General features: G+C 36.9%; 1 protein-coding gene across 2 annotated transcripts in view; it reads left to right on the top strand.

Annotated features, from left to right (window-relative positions):
• PJA2 (praja ring finger ubiquitin ligase 2) overlaps positions 1–23,321 on the top strand; it is an 89,648-nt gene extending 66,327 nt beyond the window's left edge. For both annotated transcript variants that reach the window (XM_037802321.1, XM_037802320.1), the window contains 5 exons: positions 2,804–2,989; positions 9,328–9,439; positions 15,107–15,221; positions 15,610–15,731; positions 20,129–23,321. In XM_037802321.1, the coding sequence (XP_037658249.1) occupies positions 2,804–2,989; positions 9,328–9,439; positions 15,107–15,221; positions 15,610–15,731; positions 20,129–20,254 (661 nt within the window). In that variant the 3' untranslated portion in view covers positions 20,255–23,321. The remainder of the gene's footprint in view (positions 1–2,803; positions 2,990–9,327; positions 9,440–15,106; positions 15,222–15,609; positions 15,732–20,128) is intronic.
• The last annotated feature ends 705 nt before the right edge of the window (positions 23,322–24,026 follow it).

Here is a 24,026-nt window from a genome sequence, read left to right as displayed (position 1 = left end):
AAGTCACTGTGCTTTTCCGCCCAGCAGGTGGCACCTGTCAACCTATAGCTCCAGACTGGTCTAAGGAGGTGTGGCCCCTGGCTGTTTTACCCCAGCTCTGGGGTCTGGTTCTGAATGGAGGATGGGTAGTAGAGCTGGGCCCCACCTCTTTCCTCTTAGGGAGGATACCCCACCTAAGGAGAGGTCATTAGCATTTGAATAGACTCTCTGCCTGTGCTGTCTCCACCCTTGTCTGGATCAGAGGCCTGGAAACTGAAAATGGCTGAGGCTTTCTCCACTGAGCTGAAAAAAGGGACAGAAAGCCCCCTTCAGGGCCATTCCGCGGCCACCCTCTGGTTCTCCAAGGTCAGTTGTCACCAAAAGCCTCTGTCTGCTTTTTGGGGATTCCTATCTTGTATTGAGCAGTCCACATTTGTTAATTAAAACCCCAGTTCAAGCTCAGCTGAGCTATATTCGCTTGCTGGGAGAGTGCTGCTCCCTAGCACCACAAGGCTTTGCAGTTTGGGCTGCTGTGGGGGGAGGGGGCTCCCGGCTTGGATCCGCAGTTTTTACTTACAGATTTTATGCTACGATCTCAGGCATTCCTCCCAATTCAGGTTGGTGTATGATGAATGGACAGACACATCCCGCCGCCCCCCCCCCCCCCGCAGTTATTTCAGATTATTTACTTCTTGTTCCTCGTTGTTTATTAGTTGTTCCAGGGAGATAAACTAGCTTCCACTCCTCTCTATGCCTCCATCTTCTTCCTCACCCAAATTACCTTTTAATGATGCAGGTTTTAGTGCTTTGGGAATATTTTACTGAATTAATTTTTAACAGTCTGTTTCCAAAAGGTAGGTATTTCCAGTTGAGCATCTTTTGATAAACGGATAAAATTATAAACATTTAAAAAATATAAATTCATACACGGTAAAAAAATGAATTCAGACAGGATGAAAAGACCAGTTAAAGGCTGTTGTCACCCAGTTTCCTGTGAGCTTGCAGAGGTATTCCATGCATATAAAAGCATTTCTCTCCACCTTTTTTATACAATTGGTAGCACATTTTACATATGTACTGTTTTTTACCTTGTTTTTGTTTTTGTTTTTGTTTTACTTATACTTGTATTTTTTACATTGTTCCATTTTTACCCATACAGATGTACATCATTCTTTTTAAAAAGCTATCATTTATTGTATTACATGGGCATGTCACAATTTATTAACCAGTTTCCTCTGACAGACATTTAAGTTGTTTCACTGTTCTTGATATTATAAGCAATGCTACAAAGTAAACCTTGTACATATTTTTTTTTTAGAACTATCTAGAAGTAGAATCACTACATCAGTGAGTATGCACCTAACTTAATCTATAGCTATTGTCAAGTTTCTTTACAAAGCTGTTGGCAAGTTTACCAACACTATGTGCATTACCTCTTTCTTCTAAGATTCACCAGTGCACAGAGTATTGTCAGAAATTTTACTTTGCCGGTAGTTGAAAAAGACTATTTCACACTTGTTTTAATTACTTTTCTCTTATTGTGAATGAGGTAGACTATCTTGTCATATAATTAAGACCATTTGAGTTTTCTTTTCTGCTAATTATTCATATCCTTTGCTCCTTTCTGTTGATGTATGTTGTTCTTTTTTCTGGTTTGTTTTTACATATCAGGTTACTATATTAAAGTAATTAGCCTTTTGTCTTGTGTTATAATTAATTTCAATTTGAACTTTTTACAGATTTTTGGTGTTTTGACTTTTCTGTGTGCTTTTTCTTTAATGTGTACTTTGTGAAATTTATCAGTCATGTTTGTCTATATATTCAAAGTTTTATATAGTGCTTAGAAGGGCGTAACCCACACTGAGATTTTTTAAAAAAAAATTCGCAGTTCTTCTAGTTCTTTTTTTCTAATTCTGTATTTAAAACATGCATGTTTAAAAGTAAATCTGGAATTTATGTAGGAATAAATAATAACATAGGGGTTTAACCTTCCTTCCTCCAGGTGTATATCCACTTGTCCCAATACTATAAATGGTGCTTTTCCCTACTGTTTTGAAAAGCTTCCTTTATCTCTTCCTTCATTTTCTTTACCTATACCATTGATTTGTCGGTCCCTATTCCTGTGAGCCTATATTCTAGTGGAGGAAGACTACAATAAGCAAATAAGAAATTGTTCAGTAAAGGTAAGTTCTGTAATGACAGTAAAGCAGAGCAATGTGATAGCCAGTGATTGGAAAGCTGCTTAAATTGAGTGATCAGAACAGGCCTTTCTGAAGAGGTGACATTTAGTCTGACCTGAATATCAAGAAGGGAGTAGCTAAGCCGAAATCTTGTGGAAGACATTTCTTGTAAAGGAAACAGTCCCAGAGTGGAAATGATCTTGAGAAAGAGTAGTAGAAGCATAGTAGACAGGGCAAAGAGTGGTGAGAGGTGAAGTTGGAGAAGTGGGCAGAGGAGAGAGCGTATATTGTATGGGGAGTTTTAGGCCAGGTTGAGGTATCTGGATTTTATTTTAACTATGAAAGGAAACTACTCAAGAGCAATGTTTAAAAATTCAAATTGTTCAGGATGAATTTTTCTTGTTTTTTCTCCTACAAAAAGAGGATATAGAAGCATAGATAATTCATCAATTAAATAGATTCCTATGTAATTAGGAACTGTTTCTATATACACGTATGACCCTATAACAAATTTACTTCTCTTAAATAATTTTGCAACTAAGGAAAGCACTGTCTACTTGCATACTAAGTAACATTCTTTAAAGAACAATTGTATGATATGTTTTAAAAATTTATTTTTTCTTCCTTCAAAATATTTATATTAGGGAGCAGACATCTTTGGAAGAGGGAGAAATTCCTTGGTTACAATACAGTGAAGTCAATGAAAGCAGCAGTGATGAGGGAAATGAGCCAGCCAATGAATTTGCACAGCCAGAAGCTTTCATGTTGGATGGTAACAATAACCTTGAGGATGACTCCAGTGTGAGTGAAGACTTAGATGTGGACTGGAGGTAAATATTGCACTGTTATTAGTATGCTGAATTGCTCACTGAGAAGAATTTGTTCATGATTCTAAATTATGAAAATTGAATCTCTGACAGCTGAGAAGTATCCTGATTTTCTCACCTGTCAGAGTCAACTTCTTCAAAGCTTATTTCAGATGTCAGTACTACATGGACTCGGACTCTTTTCTACTTCTTCCAGTCAGTAACTTCTTCCTTCTTTGACCTTTAGCTCTCTTGAAACTAACCTTATGTCTTCCTTATTTATACACTCACGATTTTGGATTTCTGACTTTTTAATTTAGCTTTGTATACCCTATAACAGGTAACATAGTGCTTTTTACAACAAAGGTCCTTAATGAATACTACTTGAAGAACTTCAAAATCTGTGATTGAATCAGACTGATGAGAAGAATATAATTTTCCTTCACTGTCCTTCCTTTTCTTTCTTTGTATGTAAAATATTGAAGGTATAATTGTATTTTCCAAGAGTTGTTGAAAGTATTAACATTTTCTTTATGCTGACAGACTAGTGAGCTTTAAAATAAAAATATAGCATGTAAATGAAATGGATTATAAAATTGCTACTTATCACAATATGATGTCCAGAATTTAACTGTTTTGGTTTATAAAGGACTTATCTTTCAAGTGTGCAGTAGCCCATTAGCAATAGCTAGTTATTGAGATGGAGAAAGTACGTTTTTCCAACTGATCCCTTTTTGTTACTTGTTCTGGGGAATAACAAGTGTCTTGGTGCTCCCCTTGCTTCCTTCTCTGCACAAATTTATTTTTAAGAACTAATCTGTTTTTCCAGCTAAAAAGGTTACACTGTTTCTTCACAGAAAATTTAGAAAGATAAAGATAGGTAAAACTCATTCATAGCCCCTGATATTTCTGGAGGTTTCTAGAATTTATGTTTTCAAGACTTTCTTTGTGTCTTTGGTTTTTGTTTCTGAGTATGGTAGCTACTTCTTTTGAGTTTCTCAAGTTGTTCCAGATATGAAACAACTTATAATTTCACCAACAACATTCCTGTTCTCTAAAACCCATTTTCTGGCTGGGTTTGTCAGGTGTCATGGTTAGATTTGAGTTGTGAATTCTTGGCAGGAATGCCATAGAAGTGATGTTTTGTCCTTCTGGGTACATACCGGAAAGGAAATGATACTGATTTATTCCATTACTGGTGATGTTAACTCTGATCACTTGGTTAAGGTGATATCTTCCAGATTTCTTCATAGTACCATTTTTTCCTATGTAATTAAAGAATGTTATGAGAAGATACTTTGAAACTGTGAAAATAACCTGTTTCTCCTCAAACTATCAAACTTTCATCTACTACTTTTAGCATCCATTAGTTTTTTGTCTGAAACAATGATCACCATGATGGTTGCCAAGTAAATAATACTAGCATTTTTTGTTTTTTTACATTTTATTTTGGAATAAATTCAGAGTTATAGGAACAGTTGCAAAAACCATACAAACCTCATACACAGAACTCCAGCATTCCCTGACCCCCCCCGATACCCCCCGAACCACAAACTTTAACATCTTGTCCCACTGCTATTTCTTTCCCTCCCTCCCTCCCTCTCTCTCTCTCCCTGTCTATCATCCATCATCTATTGCTCTGTCTTCTGAACATAGGAGAGCTAGCTGCACACCTCCTTGAACAAACACTATAGTTCTCATATACAATTCCCATGAACAAGAACATTCTTTTATGCAATCCCATTAAGCGCAGCTAAGAAGTACAAGAGATTCAACAATGATACAAAGCTTACATTCTATATTTCCTTTCCCTTATGTCTCAACTATGTCCCTTTGAGCCTCCTGTCCTCCACCGTCCGATCCTATCCAGGGTCATCCTTGGCATTCAGTTGTTGTCTATTTAGACTGTTTTTGTTGTTTGTTTTTTTTTTTTCCTCAACTGTGGAAACATATATACAGCCTAAATCTTCCCATTCCACCCCCTCCCTAGCATTCCATTAGTGGGATTAATCACATTTAGAATGTTGTAATGCTATCACCTTTCCACCCTCCATTGCTAGAAATTTCCCTTCACCTCAAACAGCAACCTTACACTCATTTCTTAACTCCCCATTGCCCCTTCCCCCATTTCTCTTTGATAACAGCTTAACTTCTATAGGACACGTAGACTATGTTCCTATACTCCTCCATTCCCCCACCTTTATATAGTTCTTATCAAAAATTACATATTTTACGTTGAGTTCAAAACCACTGATTAGTCCTTAGAGTTTGTGTATTTTGTATCATGTAGGAAGTAAGTAGTAAAGTTACAATTCAAAAAATTATTGACTTCTATTTGTATTCCATTGTGGTTGGAGAATGTGCTTTGAATATATTCAATTTTCTTTTTTCTTCTTAAAGAGAAAAATGAGTGTCCTGGTGATTTGGGATGTAAGGTTCTATATATGTCTGTTAAAATTCTCTATATCTCTTTCTACTTACTTTGTTTCTCTGTCAGTAGGGCTCTCTTTAGTATCTGGAGTAGGGCAGGTCTTTTATTGGCAAACTCTCTCAGCATTTGTTAGTCTGTGAAAAATTTAAGCTCTCCCTCAAATTTGAAGGAGAGTTTTGTTGGATAAAGTATTGGTTGGAAATTTTTCTCTCTCAGGATTTTAAATATGTCATGCCACTGCCTTCTCGCCTCCCTGGTGGCCACTGAGTAGTCACAACTTAGTTTTATGTTGTTTCCTTTGTATGTGGTGAATTGCTTTTCTCTTGCTGCTTTCAGAACTTGCTCCTTCTCGTCAGTATTTGAGAGTCTAATCAGAATATGTCTCGGAGTGGGTTTATTTGGATTTATTCTATTTGGAGTTCGCTGGGCATTTATGCTTTGTGTGTTTATATTGTGTAGAAGGTTGGGGAAGTTTTCCCCAACAATTTCTTTGAATACTCTTTCTAGACCTTTACCCTTCTCTTCCCCTTCTGGGACACCAATGAGTCTTAAGTTTGGACGTTTTATTTTATCTGTCATATCCCTGAGATCCATTTCGATTTTTTCAATTTTTTTCTCCATTCTTTCTTTTGTTCTTTCATTTTCTATTCTGTGGACTTCTAGGACTTTGAGTCTTTGTTCAGCTTCCTCTAATCTTGTATTGTGAATATCCAGAGTCTTTTTAATTTGGCCAACAGTTTCTTTTATTTCCATAACATCTTCTATTTTTTTATTTACTCTTGCAATGTCTTCTTTATGCTCTTCTAGGGTCTTCTTTATGTCGCTTATATCCTGGGCCATGGTCTTCTTGATGTCCTTTAAATCCTTTGCCACGTTTTCATTCCTCGATTGTAGTTCTTTGATTAATTGAGCCAAGAACTGGGTGTCTTCTGATATTTTGATGTGGGTGTTTGAACTTGGGTTCTCTCCATATCGTCTGGTTTTATCATATGCATTGAGATTTTCTGTTATTTTTGGCCTCTTGGCATTTGCTTTGCTTGATAGGGTTCTTTCGAGATGTTAAAAAAAAAAAAATGCCAATCTAATTTTTCAGAAACACAGGTTGGTGGCGTACACTTTCTCTAGCTAACCAGCAGGTGGCGTCTGTGAGTCACCTATACCCCTCAAGTCAGCTCTCCCCAACCTTGTCCCCGCAGTGTGTGGGGAAATGATTCTTGTGGGGGTTCAGTTGGTGAACTCAGTTTGGGTGTGTTGCTAGAGCCGTCTGCCCTGAATGTGGGGTGTGTGTCCGGGTGGCCAGGGAGGCAGGGCAGTTTTAATATTCAGTCCCCCCAGGTGTTCCTGGAGATTCAAGGCCGTCACAAGAGTCTAAGCCTTTAGTTCATATCTGTCCCAGACCCTCTCTCTCGCTGACCCACAAACCACCGAACTTGGCGCAACGTCCCTGGGTTTTCCAAGCGGGCCCTCTTTCTCAGCTATGATCTTCCAGGACCTCTGCTGAGGGAGGCCTGTGCTACGTCACAACTGTGCACCGTCCCTCAAGGGAAGCCCCGGGCCGCCCTGCTGTGCTGGGGCGCTCTCAGCCCGACTCAAAAAATGGTTGAACAGGGCATCTCCACAACCCCCTCTCTTTGCACAGTTCCTCCTTCCCAGCTCCGGGACAACTGGCGGGGCTCTGGGCTGTGGGCACGGCTCCAGGCAGGAGTTTATCCAGCCCTCCAGGGATCCAGCTACAAGCCACAGGGCTTCTCCCTCCCTCCGGCTCTCCCCTGCACTCCCCTGGTTCTGAGGGTATCTGTTGCGAGCTATCCTCCAAGGCCGACACCGAGAGACCGGCTCAACTCACTCCTGTAGTGTTTCTCTGCACGGTTTCCACCATCGGCAACTGCGGCCGCTCCTGGGTTTTTCCCTTTTTTTTTTTTTTTCTTTTTAAAGAACCAGTTTGTCTCCAGCTGCCAACCCCCGGCTTCCCCACACCGCAGCACGGCTGCGGGTCTTCCAGCTGGCTTACTCACTCATTTCGGAATGCAGACTCCTGGTTACACCAAGTATACGGCCCCTGTGGTGCTAGGAGGCCTCATCCAACTGGCGCATCGCTGAAACTGGTACTCTGGGTCTCCTTCTGGTTTTTTTCTAGTATTTTTCATGGAGATGTTTTTTTTGTCCTGTCTCACCTAGCCGCCATCTTAGGTTCTCCAATACTAGCATTTTTAACATTAAGTGATTGGTTTGCAGTGTCCAGATTACAACCAGGTATCATGCTTTGAATGTTTAGGATCGTTTCATCTGAAAAAGAAAAGAATTAATGGGAGATAATTAACATCAACCATTTGAAGGAGTTTTCTGTAGTGAAAAATTAGGCATAGTTTGTGTTACTCCAGCAGGCAGAACTGGAGCAACAGAGTAAAAGTTATAAGGAGGAATACAGACTTCACATAAGTGTCCTAGTAAGTTTCCTGATACTGGCACATAACGTGTCAGAAAGCAGTGTATATGCCATAGAGAGGGAATGATACTACTATTTCTTGAATGCCTGCTCTGGTCCCAAACACACGTGTGTCTCTACTCATTAAATTTATTTTATAAATGAAGAAACAGAGTAACAGTAAAATAATTTTTTTCAAGTTGACTCAGTTGGATGTGGAGTTAAATCCCTACCTGACTGACTCTAGGACTCATCCTTTTTGTACCACATCTCACTGCTAGATAGAATTCCAGTGGTTGGATTCATTCTTTGTATTAATTCCAAATCTAAAATCTGCAGTAGTATAAGAATGTTTGTTCTATTATATCATGTTTGTTTTGGTATTTATTCATTTCCAGTTACTAAGCTGTAATATATTTTTCATAAGAATCATTCTGTATCTCTTGGCAGTATGTTTGTAATTTTAATGATGGCCCAAGGGTTGAAATAAAAATTATTTTTGAGCTAGCTTGTGTAGCTTTGAATGTTTTTGACTGTAGTAGTCAAACTGATAGGAATATGGAAGCTAGTAAAAGTTTGTCTTTAGGTAGAGAAAATAAGCTCAGTTTTGGAAATCTGGAATTTGAGTTAGTGGAAGTACATCCACATAAGATGCCCATACTGCTAGAAATGTAGGTCAGGATCTCAAGAGGGAGTTTGGAGTTAGGTAGCGATATGAGAATTATCTGCAAAGACAATAATTGAAGATATGGACTTGAAGATAATTTCCAAGGGAGCAAGATTAGAGAGAAGAGGACTGAGGACATACTAAAGTTTCCAAATTTGAAATGCTTAGTATTTCTAAGACTAGAGGAAAAGGAGGATGCTGTGTGTCTAGCCATGGAGGAAAGATTAGGACCCCAGATTAAAGCATGATATTTTTCTTCAAGGGGCTTACAGTACTTTAGGGGAAAAAAATAAAAATGAGCACTTAGGACCTGGGTGTTTTTCAAGCTGAGTAATAATAGAGGCAGGTGGCCTAGTTCAAGGCGTTGAGAAACTAAAATATTTTTAAGCCCAAAGAAATTAAGCAGTACAAGGTGAGAGGAGGAAAAGAGGGTTTGACTACTGATGGAATTAAAATAAATTTGGTAACTATCATATTCTCATCTAAACTCAGATTGAAACTCAGAAGGAGAAATACATGGAAAAGCAGAGGGAGAAGTACTCCCTTTTTTCTAGCTTTGAGTAGTGGTGTAGTTCCTAGAGCTAGAACTAGAAATATAAAAAGAATTTTTCTGCAAACCTTATGTATTGAGTATGGCAGCCTGTTGGAACTTCTTATGCAAAGAGCTTTAACTTTTCTTTTGGATTCATCCTGCTCCCTTCCCCACAAAATATTTAAAATAATTTAAGGCTTTTGCTCAAAATGAGTTTATTGACTTTTTATTCTAATATATTTATGACTTGACCATAAAGATTTCCCAAATTATGGGTTTTTTTGTTTTGTTTTGTTTTTTTCCCCAGCCTATTTGATGGATTTGCAGATGGACTAGGAGTTGCTGAAGCTATTTCTTATGTGGATCCTCAATTCCTCACCTACATGGCACTAGAAGAACGCTTAGCCCAGGCTATGGAGGTATTTCAATAATTCTGGTGCACAAAAAAATGGGATGCAAGATGATAAAAATTAAATGTTAAAGGGTTTTTTAAAATCACTTTTAAGAAAAGATGTATAGTTCTCTGATCAATTTAATGAAATTACTAAGCAGTGTTTGCCAACAGTATGTTTATGTAAATTACTTTTGACATCCTTCAGTTTGCCTAAAATTGTAATATCTCCAAGTTTTTACTGCGGAATGGAAAAAACACTCTTGTCCTCTTCTGAATTATGCAGATATGTGAGTGAATATTTTATACATGGACAAGTGTACTTGTGAAATGAAATTGAAGATCTCTAAGTATATATTATCAATTGCTTCCTTTCTTTTATTTTCACAGCTTCTAAATACTATCTTGCCACCTAATGCAGTTAGAAAATTTGTTTCCCCCACCACACAGAAATATAAACACGCTAATAATTGTGGCTCATTTGGTGCCAAAATTTGTCTTACCTTTTTTTTTCCTTTTTTTAACTAAAATGGAAAAACTTGTTCTAAATTGTATTTGACTAAAATCAGAAGCCCAAACAATTTCAAGTTTGGTAACTTCCACTGTACTAGTGGATTTCATTATAAAGAAAAAAATTTCTTTAAATTACTGTTTCCACAGTGATTTGATTCCAAACTGGAACTTGAGACAGTCATAACTGGTGAATGAGCTAAAGGTGAGGGAACAAAAATTAATGAGAAAACTTTTGGAGACATTATAATAACATTTTATCTTGAAATTTTCTGAGATTAGAAAGTTTGGTTTAGATTGGTAAATTGGATAGATAGGCAGATAGAAGGAAATAGAGATATCTGCATGCATACACACACTCACACATATACATACTTAGTTGTCTCTGTTTTGGCACCACTTTCTTTACCTGTGTGTAATCTTCCACGGAGATCATTGCTCTATAGTGTATCATATGCTTTATAGTGTATATTTTTCTCAAAGTGACTATAGCAGAAATACTGTGTCTAGGAGAAAAAAAGTCACAGACATCATGAGAAAGGGTATTTCAGACTTTTGCCAGACTATGTGCCAGAACCTGTCTTGTCAAGTTCAGATAAAATAATGGCACAGCTTGATAACTTACATCAGAAATAAAATATGTAAAGATTAAGGATCTGTTACTAATGGGAAAGGTGACGTTTGATTGGCATCTTGGAAGAAGAGTCAGAGATTGATCATGGAAGGTCTTGCTAGGTAAAGACACCAGCAGAGTCAAAAAAGACAAGAGGCAATAAAGAACATAGTCTATCCAGGGAACTTGCAGTCCTGCACATAGTTGGCTTCTGCCATTAGGGGACCAGTGGTACTGTCAACTTTCAAAGTTACTCTTACCTCACTATCCTGCTGCCTCTGATTAATGGCTTTAAGAGTCTGTTTCCTCATCAGTTCAGCAGCTTCCTTGATTTTAGTATTCTGCTTTATTTTATTTGAATTGGATTGAGATATAGTTCATCTGGGGAATCTTTCTGATACTGGAACTAAAAATATATTATACTGCATAAAGGTACAGATAAATTTTTTTTAGCAGTAGGAAAATGCTTGTAAGTGAGCCCATATCACCTTAAATGTATGTCAGTACCAACAGAATAAATTATTTTTACATATATGAAATGCCAGGTGTTTATTAGCATTGCAAATGTGCAGATAATTATTGGAAAGATAATGGAGCCATTAAGACAAATACATATCGGAGTATATATAGCCTGAAATAGTTTTCCAAAATGAAAAGTAAATGTTGTACTATAGTACCCTTTCTTTTGTTTAGCTTAGCAAGAGTTCTTGCAGACAGACTCATCTTGAGAAATAACCAGAAAATTAAAGGACATTTATGGTTAGTTATGTGAGAAAGAAAGGGACAAATAACAGGCTTTTTACCTTCCATTTTTTACCCTTTTAACATGGGTTTGGAGTAATGAGGGATTGGCTAGTAGAAACTAAAGATAACTAAAGAATATAGGAAAAGCACTTAGAGGGAGCAGCCACTACCATGGAGCTGAGAGAGAGTAACCAAGGAAGAGCCCCCACTGTACCCTCAGAGCTGAGATCCAGACCTTGGTGGAGATGGCCCAGCTGTGTCTCACTGAGTGGCAAGAAGTCACTGTGGCTGCTGTGCTGATGGAACTTTATGGAAATCTGCTCTCTAGGGTGCTGGGGAAAGCCATTCATAAGGAGGTGTGTAACTGGAAGCACTCTGCTACAAAACCTTCCAAGGTGGTGATGGGGAAAGCTGCTGGCCACATGCATTGCAAGAGCCAGCTGCTGCAGAAGCTGTGTACAGTGCAGGAACCTAGTGCTAGAAAAAGCTACAGACGCTACAGAAAACTAGCTTCTAAACCAAGATCAGAAGCAAAGCCCTTTTTTGTGTGCCGTGTCTCTCCAGCACCCTTGATGAACAGTTTAACATCATGCCAGGTGTCAAAAGGGAAAATATTTCAGTGGCCCAGATCCATTTTCACAAAGCTGGCAAAACTAGTAAGTTTGGATCTGAGGAGCAATAAATCTGTAACTTGGCACAGTCCATCTCTTTGACTACTTAGCTTCCATATGTACCTTTCCTCACCCATTTCAACTCCCATCCAACAAAAAAAAAAACAATTATATTTCTGTTTGACAAGATATAGCTATTCTTAGAAGTGAAGTTTTCACAAACCTTTCCTCAGAATGAGCAGACACACAGTCCCAAGAATTATTGTGTCCATTACTGGCTACTTACTCTACAAATTCATGTTCACAGTCCCACTAAATTTTCTCTTATCTAAAGACTGAATTGTAAAGTTAACTGCAAAGAACAGGCGTATGAAGTACAAATTGTAAGAAGGAGGGAGAACAAAATGGCTAGGATATATAAGTAAACACATATAACAAGTAAATTGAAATATGCAAAACTACTAGTCCTTCTTTCAGTAATTGATCACAAGGCTGTAATTGATAGCCATGGCTTCCTTCTTCCACAACCCATTCCATATTTTTTCTGCCCTTAGCCAGAATCTCAGCTGATTGGGATTCTTTATTTGGTGGAGTGACCCAAACCTACATTCCTGAGAGGTCTGTGTCCTTCCTCAATTGTTTTGCCCCCCACCCCCCACCCCCCATGCTTTGGGAGGTGCTGCTGTAGTTTTCCATTAACCTCAACTGTTGGGTATGCAAGTACTAAGAGGAATGCATTCCAGATGAGGTTATCACAGGGTTTTCAAGTAGAAGAAGGCTAGTCTGTGGAGGCCTGGCTATTTCCAGTAAAAGGAGGCTCAGAATGACTTGGGGATTGAAGATTTGTCAGTTTCATATGAGTCCAACCATATTTCCCTGTCCCAAGTTGCAGAACCTCATTCTTTACCAGTTAATGCTCTAACTTCTGGGAAACTTACCAAGACTGAGAATTCAACCTTCATTTTAATCGAGCAGCCCACACGATTAAATTTTAAGTTTAATATTCTAAAATAAGAGCTTCTTTTAGGGCTGTCATGGAAGCTCTCTGGTTTTCATACCAACCTGAGAGTTAATGGACCTGAGTTTGTCATTTTCTCTTTGTGACTACACAAGGGCACTAACAAGAATCCATCCCACTCTACAGTTTTTATGGTTATCATTACTGCCATAAGGTCAAATGCAGTAGCCACCTGGGCTCCCAAGACTTATGCTTTAGTTGGCACTTCATCACAGTAAACCACAGGTGAAGTTTGATTAATTTTGATGCCAGTGCTTGCCATGGATATTGGCATCTATTTCTTATTGACAAGGAGCTCAACACTGAGCTGAAGTCCAAAGGCCCAACTAAGCCATTCTTGCAGGTCTATGTCCTGGGACCACTCCTGATACCAATTCTGTATCAGTCTGGGCTTCTCAGGAGAGAGAAACTACACAGTAATTTGAACAGGCAAAGTTTAACATAAAGAATTTTGAGCCACAATAGAAGATTAGAGTATTGAGGGATTGGCTTGTAGGAAAAAAAGATAACTCTAAAGAATATAGAAAAAGCAGAGGTAAGGAACAGCCTTAGGGCTAAGATACAGACCTCTTTGGAAAGGACACAGCCATGGCAGAGAAATGGGGTGGGGGTAGGGGGGTACTGTGCTGGCAGAACTTGCTAGAAATTTATACTCTGGGGTGCTAGGAGATAATGTTCACAGAAGGGTGAATAACTAGAAGCCCTCTGCTACAGAATTGCCCAATGTGGGTGTCCGGCGAAGCTACTGGCCATTAGGTGCTGCTGGCCACCTTATACTTAAACACAGGAGCTAGGTGCTAAAGAACAGGCCCCCCCCCCACCCCCCACCCCCCCCCCCCCCCCCCACACACACATACTCTAGGAGGCATTTATACTGCTGTAGCCAGACCTTGGGGAAGCCTCATACTGCAGGGGTCTGTTAAGCAAGCCCATCAAAACCAGGAAGCAAAGTCCTATCTTCTATTGTGTCTTTCCAGTCTCCTGTACTGAAAGCTTAAGATCATGCCAGATTTTTATATTTAAAGGAAAAATATTTAAAAGTCTCAGATCTATTTTCACAGAGCAGAAATTAAGGGTGATTTAGGGCTGGTAAGCAATAAATCAGTTACTGGCATACGTTCCTCTTTTTGCAATGTCTCCCTGCAAACCCAGAGCCAAATTTGGTGTTCAGTGTTATTAACCATGTTAATTAACTTATGATGAGCTTTTTTGCTTTCTCCTTTTAAGTCTTGATTTGACTTTGGCCTCTATTATAAGTTATCTCAAATTCTTTTTGGAAAGAGATAGTTCATTGCTATAATGTCAATGTCAGATCCCAAAGAATATATAAAAGATTTTCTCACTATCAGAATTCTCCTGCTTCTTGGGAGGTCCAGTTTTGATACTTTTGAAATCTGTTTCAACTTTTCATCTGAACAAAGTATTAGACTAGGTTATAGTCCTGTGGTTCTATGATGCTGTAATTAGGGTATAATACTAAGTAATTTTGAACTGTATAAGACAAATTCTTTGAGCATATTAGCAGTTCAGAAGGACTATCCCCTGTAGTCTGGGACCACTGACATAGGCTTCATTGAAGAGAGAGCATATACCCAGGCCCTTAGGAATTGATAGGATTTAGGCGGAGAAGGACCAGACAGATTAAGATTACAAGTGGCGATAGGCAAAAGGATAGATGTGTACTACCTGCAGTTCTAATCTAATGATGCCAAAGAAGCTAATCAATCCAGAAAGGTTGAGGGTGACTCCATAGTAGATGGTCACATGATCTGATAGTGTTTCCATCCTTGTTAGAGCAGTAACTTCGTACAAACATTTGATCCCCTAAATAAAGTTCACAATCCATGTAACCTAGTAATAACCACCCCAGGAATTCATATATTGGAAGCAGTAACCACTCCTCAGAAAATATAAATAGGATGGGCAAGTCGATGGTTATTGAAACAAGATACAATTTTATTGTGCTTCTGAAGAGTAGGGTTTTGGTTGAGTTTTTTTTTTTTTATGTGTATATTTTTGGTGTTTTGGTATGATAGTGGTGGTGGTGGTTTCTTTGGAAGGGGGCAAGGGACTGAAGCAGGAAGAGAATAATGTTGGGTATAACCTTGGCAGGTAGCTAAAAATTAAAAGAAAAAAAGGTTTTCTATCATTGTTTTAAAGTGTTGTCTAACAAAGAATTCTAACTTTTTTCTTTTTCAGACTGCCCTGGCACATTTAGAGTCTCTTGCCGTGGATGTTGAGGTAGCCAATCCACCAGCCAGTAAGGAAAGCATTGATGGTCTCCCAGAGACCCTTGTTCTTGAAGATCACACTGGTAAGGGCAACACTGATTTCAAATGTTGAATGATACATTGCATGCTTTGTATTATCAGTTCACCTAGAAGATGAGTTATAGAATATTGGAAACTTTCATTAGATTTTTTATAATAACCAAATTCTGACAAAAGTCTCACCTGGTAGAATAATATTTTTAATTTACAAGTGATGGGCTGGGACAAATGTTGCCTATTCAACTTTTCTACAAAAGCATTGTTTATTAAATTGCAAATTGTGACATATTAGACAGAAGCACGCTTGCCAATTAGTTAATCAAAGTAAGGTTCTGTTATCTTTCATAGGTATTGTCCTCAAGCTAATATGTTGTTTCAGTTTTATTAAAATTGAACTTTATTTGATTGATCTAAATCATTTGTTGTTTGTAGCTATTGGTCAGGAGCAGTGCTGTCCGATCTGTTGCAGTGAGTATATTAAGGATGATATAGCAACAGAGTTACCCTGTCATCATTTCTTTCACAAACCTTGTGTATCAATTTGGCTACAGAAGGTGAGTTGTAAGATTATTTTATTTTAAATAAATATTTTAATAGTTTCTCCTACAAATTGATGATAGCATTGTCTTTTATGCCTATTTAATTTTAGTTACATATTTGTAGTACTTTTTAATTCGGTGCTAAAAATTTGTTGCCTTCTAATGCTGACAGATGTACGATAATACAGAATTGTTTTACTATACTAACATTGTCCAAAAGACAATATAGACAACAGTAACTTTTTTTTTATTGCTGACCTTCATTTTTATTGAAATATAGTGATCTTTTTTAAAGGAAAAAAAAAACTTTACACAGCAAATATTTCACATAAATGTAAACATGCATGTCTACTTCATAATTCAGCAAAATAAACTTTTAGGCATAAGAGTTTAAAAATCATGAAGGAACAAAACAGCAAACCCAAGGCAGAAATAAAAGGAATAACACAAACACACATTTCATAGCACTTCAATTGGTCTTCTCTTCCAACCTATTGGTTAAGGCCTGAGTTGTGAAAATCCGACCTTTCTTGCCGAATCGAAACAATCAATTTGACTATACTTAATACGCATCCTTGTAACAGATTATTTATCTTTCAAAATAATGTAATAAATACATCACACATATACAGACATCCTAAACAATAACTTTTTAACCTTTTATTCTGGACAATCATTTTAGGGTAAAGACATTTAGATCTTTAATTATAACCCTGAAATTCGGTGTTTTCAGAAATATCTCAAGCAAAATAACTTTTGGCACTACTCAAAGTCTGTAACAATGTACAAGTATTCCACTCATATGGGTCAGTATCTCTGAAAATGTATATGAGAATGAGCAAGAGCATCATGATTGAGAAGGATAGTCTCCATAGTATAATAATTCTCCATAAATATTTGCTTGGTTTCATTTTTCATTTACTACCATGATCTCATTAACTAGGTTACATTTCTACCCACCGTTTATTTTGCATCATTGTTTTCATAATCTACCATGTACCTCTTATTCCAATTTTTATGTACTGTTCTTAAATAATTACCCAGTAATTTTTAAGTATATTTGAGTTACTTAAGAAATAAAAGAATAAGTTTTAAATAGTCTCTGTGTACTCTGTTTTTGCATAAGGGATATTTACATCCAATTCACTAGGAATTCCCAAATCACTTTCCCAGCTTATTTACTTATGGAGACAGCTCCCTCTCTACCCTGCAACCACTCCTTTCTCTTCCTCCCCACTCCCTCCTCCTCTTCTTTCCTTTTCCTTTCCTGGCTGTTCTCCCCTTCTGCTATTTCATCCTCCTTAAAACTATTTATAAACTTGATGTTCCAATGCAGAAATATTCACAGTTCCTTTATGAAACCAAATATATTTTTAGTTGCTATGTTAGCCTCTATTTCATGTCTTTATACATATTCAATTTCAATAATAGTTTTACATTCTACTTTTACAAAACATTACTTACATATTTTTCCATTTGCTGCCATCTTTTGTTTTCTGACTTCTCAATTCCTCTTCCTTCCCCATCACTATTCTTGCCTCCCTCCCCACAACCAATATTTAAATACAGGAATATAAACATCCACACTTTTTCCCAGTTGATTTTGGATTTTTAATTATTTTTATTAGGACTATATTTTTCTATTTCTGTTATTTTTCATAATTTCCTTGTCTAGTCTTGTTTTTTTATTGGAACTTTAAAATTAGTTTTTATTTGCTTCGCTCCCCCCCGAACATTTTTTTTGTAATTACATTAAATTTACACATTATTTTTAGAAAATTGCTCTGGACTGTTTATAGAGTTAGGTTGGTGGAACACAAAAAATTTATGCTCATTTGAGTTAACGTCAACAGAAGAAAGTGGTATAATAGATTATTGCTGGTAAGTTAATCAAAATTTGAGTTATGATTTCTTGTTTTTTTCTTTTTAACTTTATATCATTTGTGAAATATCTATGATAATATCTAAATCGCATAATGTTTTGAGAACTAAATGAGATAACCCAAACTATCTGGCAGGTAGTGAAAACTTAGTGAATGTTAAAAAGCAGATCAAAACTGTTAATAGAAATTAGAGACATTTTTATAATATATGTATTAAAACCAAAATCACAAACACCTACCTCAGTTATGATACAAGGTACAAAGACCAGCCAGCAGTCTTCAAATAAACATTTACCAACATGATTGCTGTTTGGTGAGTATTGCCTGTATGGCAATCGTGTGTGTCTCAAGTCTCATGAGACTTCTGGCATTCTGGATTGAGGCATAATCCTTGACTCTGAATTATTTTTTAAATATTACTTTAACCTATTTATTTGGCATTATGTTCATAGAGCCTAGAGGGCTGTTCCATTCAATGTACCATACCTCAAAAATGCTGGAATAGATAATCCACATAATGGATTTAGCATAGTGCCTTGCATGTAGTAAACACAGTGTAGGATAAGTATCAGTAAAGTTAGTATTAATTAAAATGAGAATTAAATGGAAAAGAACTTTCAATACCTATATGTGGTAGTGGTGGTGCTGGTAATAGTAGAGTTGATGGATTTTATTAAAGTTAGTGGGAACTTCCCAGCCATCTGGATGGGTTGTGTGACCAGAGCAGGCCGCCCATGCCTTTGATGTCCCTAGACGTGCTTGATCCTCAGGAGAGCCAACCAGGTGAGCTCAGGGGGGAGGGGACCCCCTGGTGGAGTGGGAGTTGGGGAATAATGGGAAGGCACAAAATGCAAAGCCATCAAGTTTTGCCAATTTTTTATATACCTATGCCTGCCAGATATATTACCTCTTTTTATTTCTGCTCCTGTATTTCAGGCCTTCATCATTTTTGTGCTTTAACAACCATAGTAGTTTCCAACCTCATTTTCTTAACCTCTAGTTAAGAGATATTTTTCACAAAAACTTTCCAAGGTGGGGTGGGTAGAGGGGAGAGCCCGAGACAGAGTCACTTCCAGCTGCCTATGGTATAGTCTAAAGTTTCTTCCTTGGCTTTCAAGGCTTTCTAGGCCCCAACCCATCTCGCTAGATTTCTCCTTCTGTACATTTGCTGGTATTTCCTTAGCCTGGTGTGATATTCCACCTATACCATCTGTAGTATTAGATCATCTAGGTGGGTTCAGCTTAAATTCTGCCTCTTCTGTCTTTAATGTCTCCTTTCTAAAAATTGCCATAGCAATATCAGAGACTGAATAAGGAGCCAGCTTTTTTCATGCCTGCCTGTATGTCAGGCACTATACTACATGCTTCATGTATATTTTCCCATTTAATCCTCACAATAACTGTAAACATACTGGCGTCATTCCCATTTTCCAATGATTGTTACTTGTCCAGAATTACACATCTAACATGTGTTGATCAAGATTGAGCTCATTTCTCTGACTGTAAAATACTGCTGTTATGGCCTGATGTGTATAAGTGCAATTTAAATGTTTACTGAATAAAAATCTTGAATTGTTAATATTATATATATATATAGTTGAATGGCCTCAAATTATAATTGACTTTGCTCTAACCCAGGATAATCCCTTCAGTCTCTCTTCTGTCAGGAAACAGCCTTTCCTGGTTTCCTCTAGGAAAAAGTTTCCCAAAATATAGTTCTTTATCATCTTCAACAGCATGATGTCAGCTTCCCTTCTGTCAGGGAGAGCTCTTTGGGGGAAAAGACCAGATTTGCAAGGGAATAATCTAACTACCAGATGACATTATCTGTATGATCTTTCATTGGGTCCTAAAATGTACTGTCAGTACAACTCCTTTTGTCTTCCTACCTTTCCTTGCAGGTCTGTGGCTGATTTTTGCCTTTTTGAAGACACTTAACTCTCCATATCTTTTAGAAAGGAATTATATGGTTTATAAAGAAGGTCTGAAATACATCTGCTGTGACATATGTGTGCTTAACTAAAGTGAGGCTTTAGTATGTATGAGTAAGCTCCTAGGGGGAATGATTTGATGAGATAAATATGTGAATTAATTAGGTCTGTGGTTTCTCTAGCATACGCATAATAGATTAAAAAATAATGATAATCAGTTGAAGTAATTGTTGAGCTAAAGTGTGACCTCAGTGGAGACATAACTCCTTGCTCACCCTCTACAGGGCACCTTGGCAGAGCATGGAGCATAGAAGGCTCTTAATTAGGATAAAGCCAAGTGATAGATGAGTGACCTAAAAGACACAGACATGAGTAAGAGACACTGTTTACCCTCAAAAAACTTAAGAGTCTGATAGGGGTGAAGGAGAAATAGTATGTAATTTTTCTCTATTGTATGGGTTTGAAGTTTATTTGGGTTTTGTTTTTAAATTATTTTTTTTTTTTAGGACAACGATACTGTTTTTTTCTTTATTAAGATAATTGTCTCTGATGGCTAGAATATTCCATTGGTTGTTAACTTGTCTTTTTCTCCCTCTAGTCGGGAACCTGCCCTGTTTGCCGTCGTCATTTCCCACCTGCAGTTATTGAAGCATCTGCAGCTGCTTCCTCCGAACTTGATCATGATTCCCCACCTTCAAACGACAGTACTGCAGAAGCCCCCTAAATCCTAACAGTTGAAATGAGATCAGTCTATCAAAAGTAAATCTGCAAATTCCTTCTAAATCTGATGTGCAAATAATTATATATAAATATATTAAAATGCTATATATAGTTTATGCCATAGTTTAGAAAGAGAATATTAACCTTTCTAAACTGAATTTAGGTTTGCAGAACGTACTAAAACCTTTCACGCTGAATGTTGAAGCAGTGCATCCATTTTCTTCAGTTGAATATGTTGATATTAATTGTAAAGTCAAGTTTATCAGTTAATTCCGGAAGAAATAATCATCTCTGTGGCACACGTTACTGGTTTTGTCTAAACTACTGCCACTAAATGATTATAATTAAGCTTTCCTATTTGCATCAAATGTGAAGACTTTGTGATCACAACAGTAGTACAGTTTGGTTTCCTTGGAAATAAAAATTCTAAAGCCTGCTTTTTCAGTTGTCCCTTTGCTTTTGCTACATCAGAACTTCTTGGTTCATGATACTGAGTGGTTTTTTTAGAAACCACTGTTAAAAATTTGTTTAAAATTAGGGCTTTTCAGAATGCCAAACAGAGTAAAATTCTGGCCAGACTATCACAAAATTTTAAAATCTTACATGTACTTTTCCTGAAATGGTTAGGTAATAAAATAAATTATTTAATAGAATGGTGGCTATACCTGAATGGCTGGTGCTTTAAGTAAGGTTAGTAAAGCACATGAAGAATCTAGTTTGCTCAGTGCTTGGTACAATGAGATTAATTAGATTTGCCTTATGAAATCCTTTCTAAGTGCTTATCCAATCTATTTCTACTTGGTTAAAATTATACTTGAAAGTCTGGAACACTCATGGCACATTGGTTTGATAAATAGTGGATATAGTTAGTTTAAGGTAATTTTGAGTCCAAAATGTTTTGGCGGGTGTAAAAACTAGTGTAAAGTGTTCAAAACTCATTCTGTTGTATTCCAAAGGAAAATCTGAATCCTTAAAAAACTAGAAGTTTAATAGTACTATCTTGTATGAAACATAAAATTGATAGGATAAAGGACAGATTTGGCCACACCTTTTTATAACATATCTAAACCTTGCTTTAGCATATTCCTGAACAAGGATTATTTATATCACATGACCAACATTTGTTTCTTTAATTCATTCTCGTGAATCGCAAAATTATTCACGAGAACCAAAATATATAAAATAGATAGTTTCAAATTAAACCAAAATTAACCATGGGTAAAAAGGGATTGGATGATGAGATGATTGCCTAGTGACTGTGTGAACAGAACTGTAACAACAGAGTTGCTTTCTTCATTTTCTTTTCCTAAAAGAGAAAAAAAGATTCTGACCTCAGTTTTACCCTCTAAAAGAGTTGTTTTCATACTTGTACAAAAGTGAGGAAATCAGCTTTCCTTATTCTTTCTATAGGAAATTTGACCCACAGAGTCATGTTTGTAATTATATAACCCCAAACTAAGGTTTTACAAATATGTACAAACATGGGCATAATGCTTAACTTACAGTGTGGATTTGATATCAACACTAAAGAATGATGGATGTTAGAGTATACTCTATCACATTTGAGCAAGTAAAATAGTAAAGCACTTAGTGAGCATCCATCCATTCAAGTGTTACATCAGTAACTTAGTTTGGACACATAAAAGGAATATACATATGGCTTCCTAAATGCAGAATTACATTTTATTTGTGTAATCTCACTGAATATTTATAGTCCATCTCTTCTCTATTCTTAAAAATAAGTGAATTTTCACTGTTGGCACATTTGAGGCTTAAATATGAGGAGCATAACACTTGCATTCTAATTTTTGCATATATATTGTAAATGTGTCTGGTATTTACAGCAAAATACTGCGTATCCTTCTATGGGTAAAAGAGAACTGAACATTGCATGCATGTAATGTGGTGAATTTGTAATTTAGGGATTCTTTGGAGCTCCTGTGACTTTGGCGATGCTTACATTCAGGCCTTAATGTTGCATTAGCTAGCATGTTTTCCTTCTGATGTATATAGCCACTGTTGTATAAATTAAACTTTGCTTGTTTTCTACTCTGTGACTTTTCCATAGCATATTTCACTGATGATAAGTTACTGTCAAAGAGTCAAATCAGATTAAAATTAATTCTCATGTGTAAATTGTGGAAATTTGTGACTGGTGTGATTTTTTTGTTTGTTTTTTGGTTTCTTTGTTTTTTGGTTTCCTTTCAAGTAATATTGTTCAGTTGTGACACTGACATTGCTACAGATTTCTCTGTTTGTAATAAGCCTCACATTATATTTAGGCAGTATTAAGGGACCTTGGTTTTCTTCTCTGAGATAGCAGCTGTTCCAAAGAAAATACTTTTTCCTTGCCTGTTAAGATTTGGCTGTCGTCTGCCAGTTGTTAAAAGGTTTTGGTTCCAAACTCAACCAGCAGTGTTGAGAGCTGAATGTAAGATAGCTGTTGTACTTTTTGCTTTCCATCTGTTACTGTCCTTTCTTGACTCCCTGTTATCTATAAATACCTGCTATGAAGGAGAAAAGTTGAATAAGAGTTGACTAAAAAATTTTTAAAAAAATAAAAAAATTGAGGTTTTAGGATTTTTGTGGTAACAAGCTGGTATAGGCTGAAGCTGACAAGTGCAGGCACAAAAATACCATTTGATCACATCTGGGATCCTTTTGAAAAAGTTAAGAATATAGGAAAGTAAATTAGAAATAAGTACAAATGTTAATAAAAATATTGTTTCCCTTGTTTTCTCTTTATATGTTAAGTGACTTGGCCTAATTTTATTTTTTTAAATGTATTCTTTTTTCTTGTAATATGAATGTTGATATTTAAAGTTAGAGCCATGTGGGCTTTCTTTTGTGTTAATTGTTTATCTCTGAGCTAACTAACTCTACAAGATTATTTGTGATCTGGATTTATATATAAGCTGTTAAATATGTATGAACTGTTAAAATGGAATGCAAGTTTTCAAAAGCCCAGGTCTAAATGTAATGATTGGTTTATTGTCCTACAACCCCAGCCCATCATTTTCCATCTAAATTATAAACAATAAACAAGATATACTCAGTGGTCATTTCTAATATTTAATTGTGCAATTGCATCACTTGTGTACTGTAACACCCTGAAGGATTTAGAGTTACTGGCAAAGAAGGCAGCTATTAAGAAAATCTAGAATAGGCTCCTGAGCACATGAATTTATGCCCTTGAACTCTAAGAGATCTACAGAGTCTAGTCATACAGACATGTTTAATGGACTTCCTGCTGGTGAAAAAAAAGGAATAGCTCCCCACCCTCTCCTGCCTACATTCCTCTTGATCCTGTAGGTATCAGCAGAGCCAGATTTCCTCGGTGGCTCAAGACTGCAGAAACCCTCTATGTTCCAGAAAGGGGCCCACTTCTGTTCAATATCTCCCTCCCATCAGACATGGGGATATTATCAAATCCACCTGTTCAGGAAGTTCCTTGTGGTTTCTAAAGGGTTGAAAAGACCTCACCCATTTCAGAAGAGTCTACTAGGTGCGCTGATAGATTATGCCCAGGTTAAATTAGAAAATTGATCATTTTTTTTGGAAGCTTTAGAAAGTTGAGAATTTTGATTCTTCCTTAATAGAATAAATGTAAGCTAAAAAAAATACAGTCTAGAGCAGAGCTAGAAACAACAGTGCTACACTTTGTAGTGTCAAAATCCTTTTATAACTGTTTTATAATTTTCATCCAGCCCATGCTTCCAGAGTTGGAGCCACTCAGCATGCTTACAAGGGATGGATGTAATTCTTAGAAAAGTGTC

This window comes from Choloepus didactylus, chromosome 13, assembly GCF_015220235.1.
Source record: "Choloepus didactylus isolate mChoDid1 chromosome 13, mChoDid1.pri, whole genome shotgun sequence".
Lineage (NCBI taxonomy): Eukaryota > Metazoa > Chordata > Mammalia > Pilosa > Megalonychidae > Choloepus > Choloepus didactylus.
The sequence above is the reverse complement of the archived record's forward strand: the minus strand, read 5'-3'. Positions and strand labels throughout refer to the sequence as shown.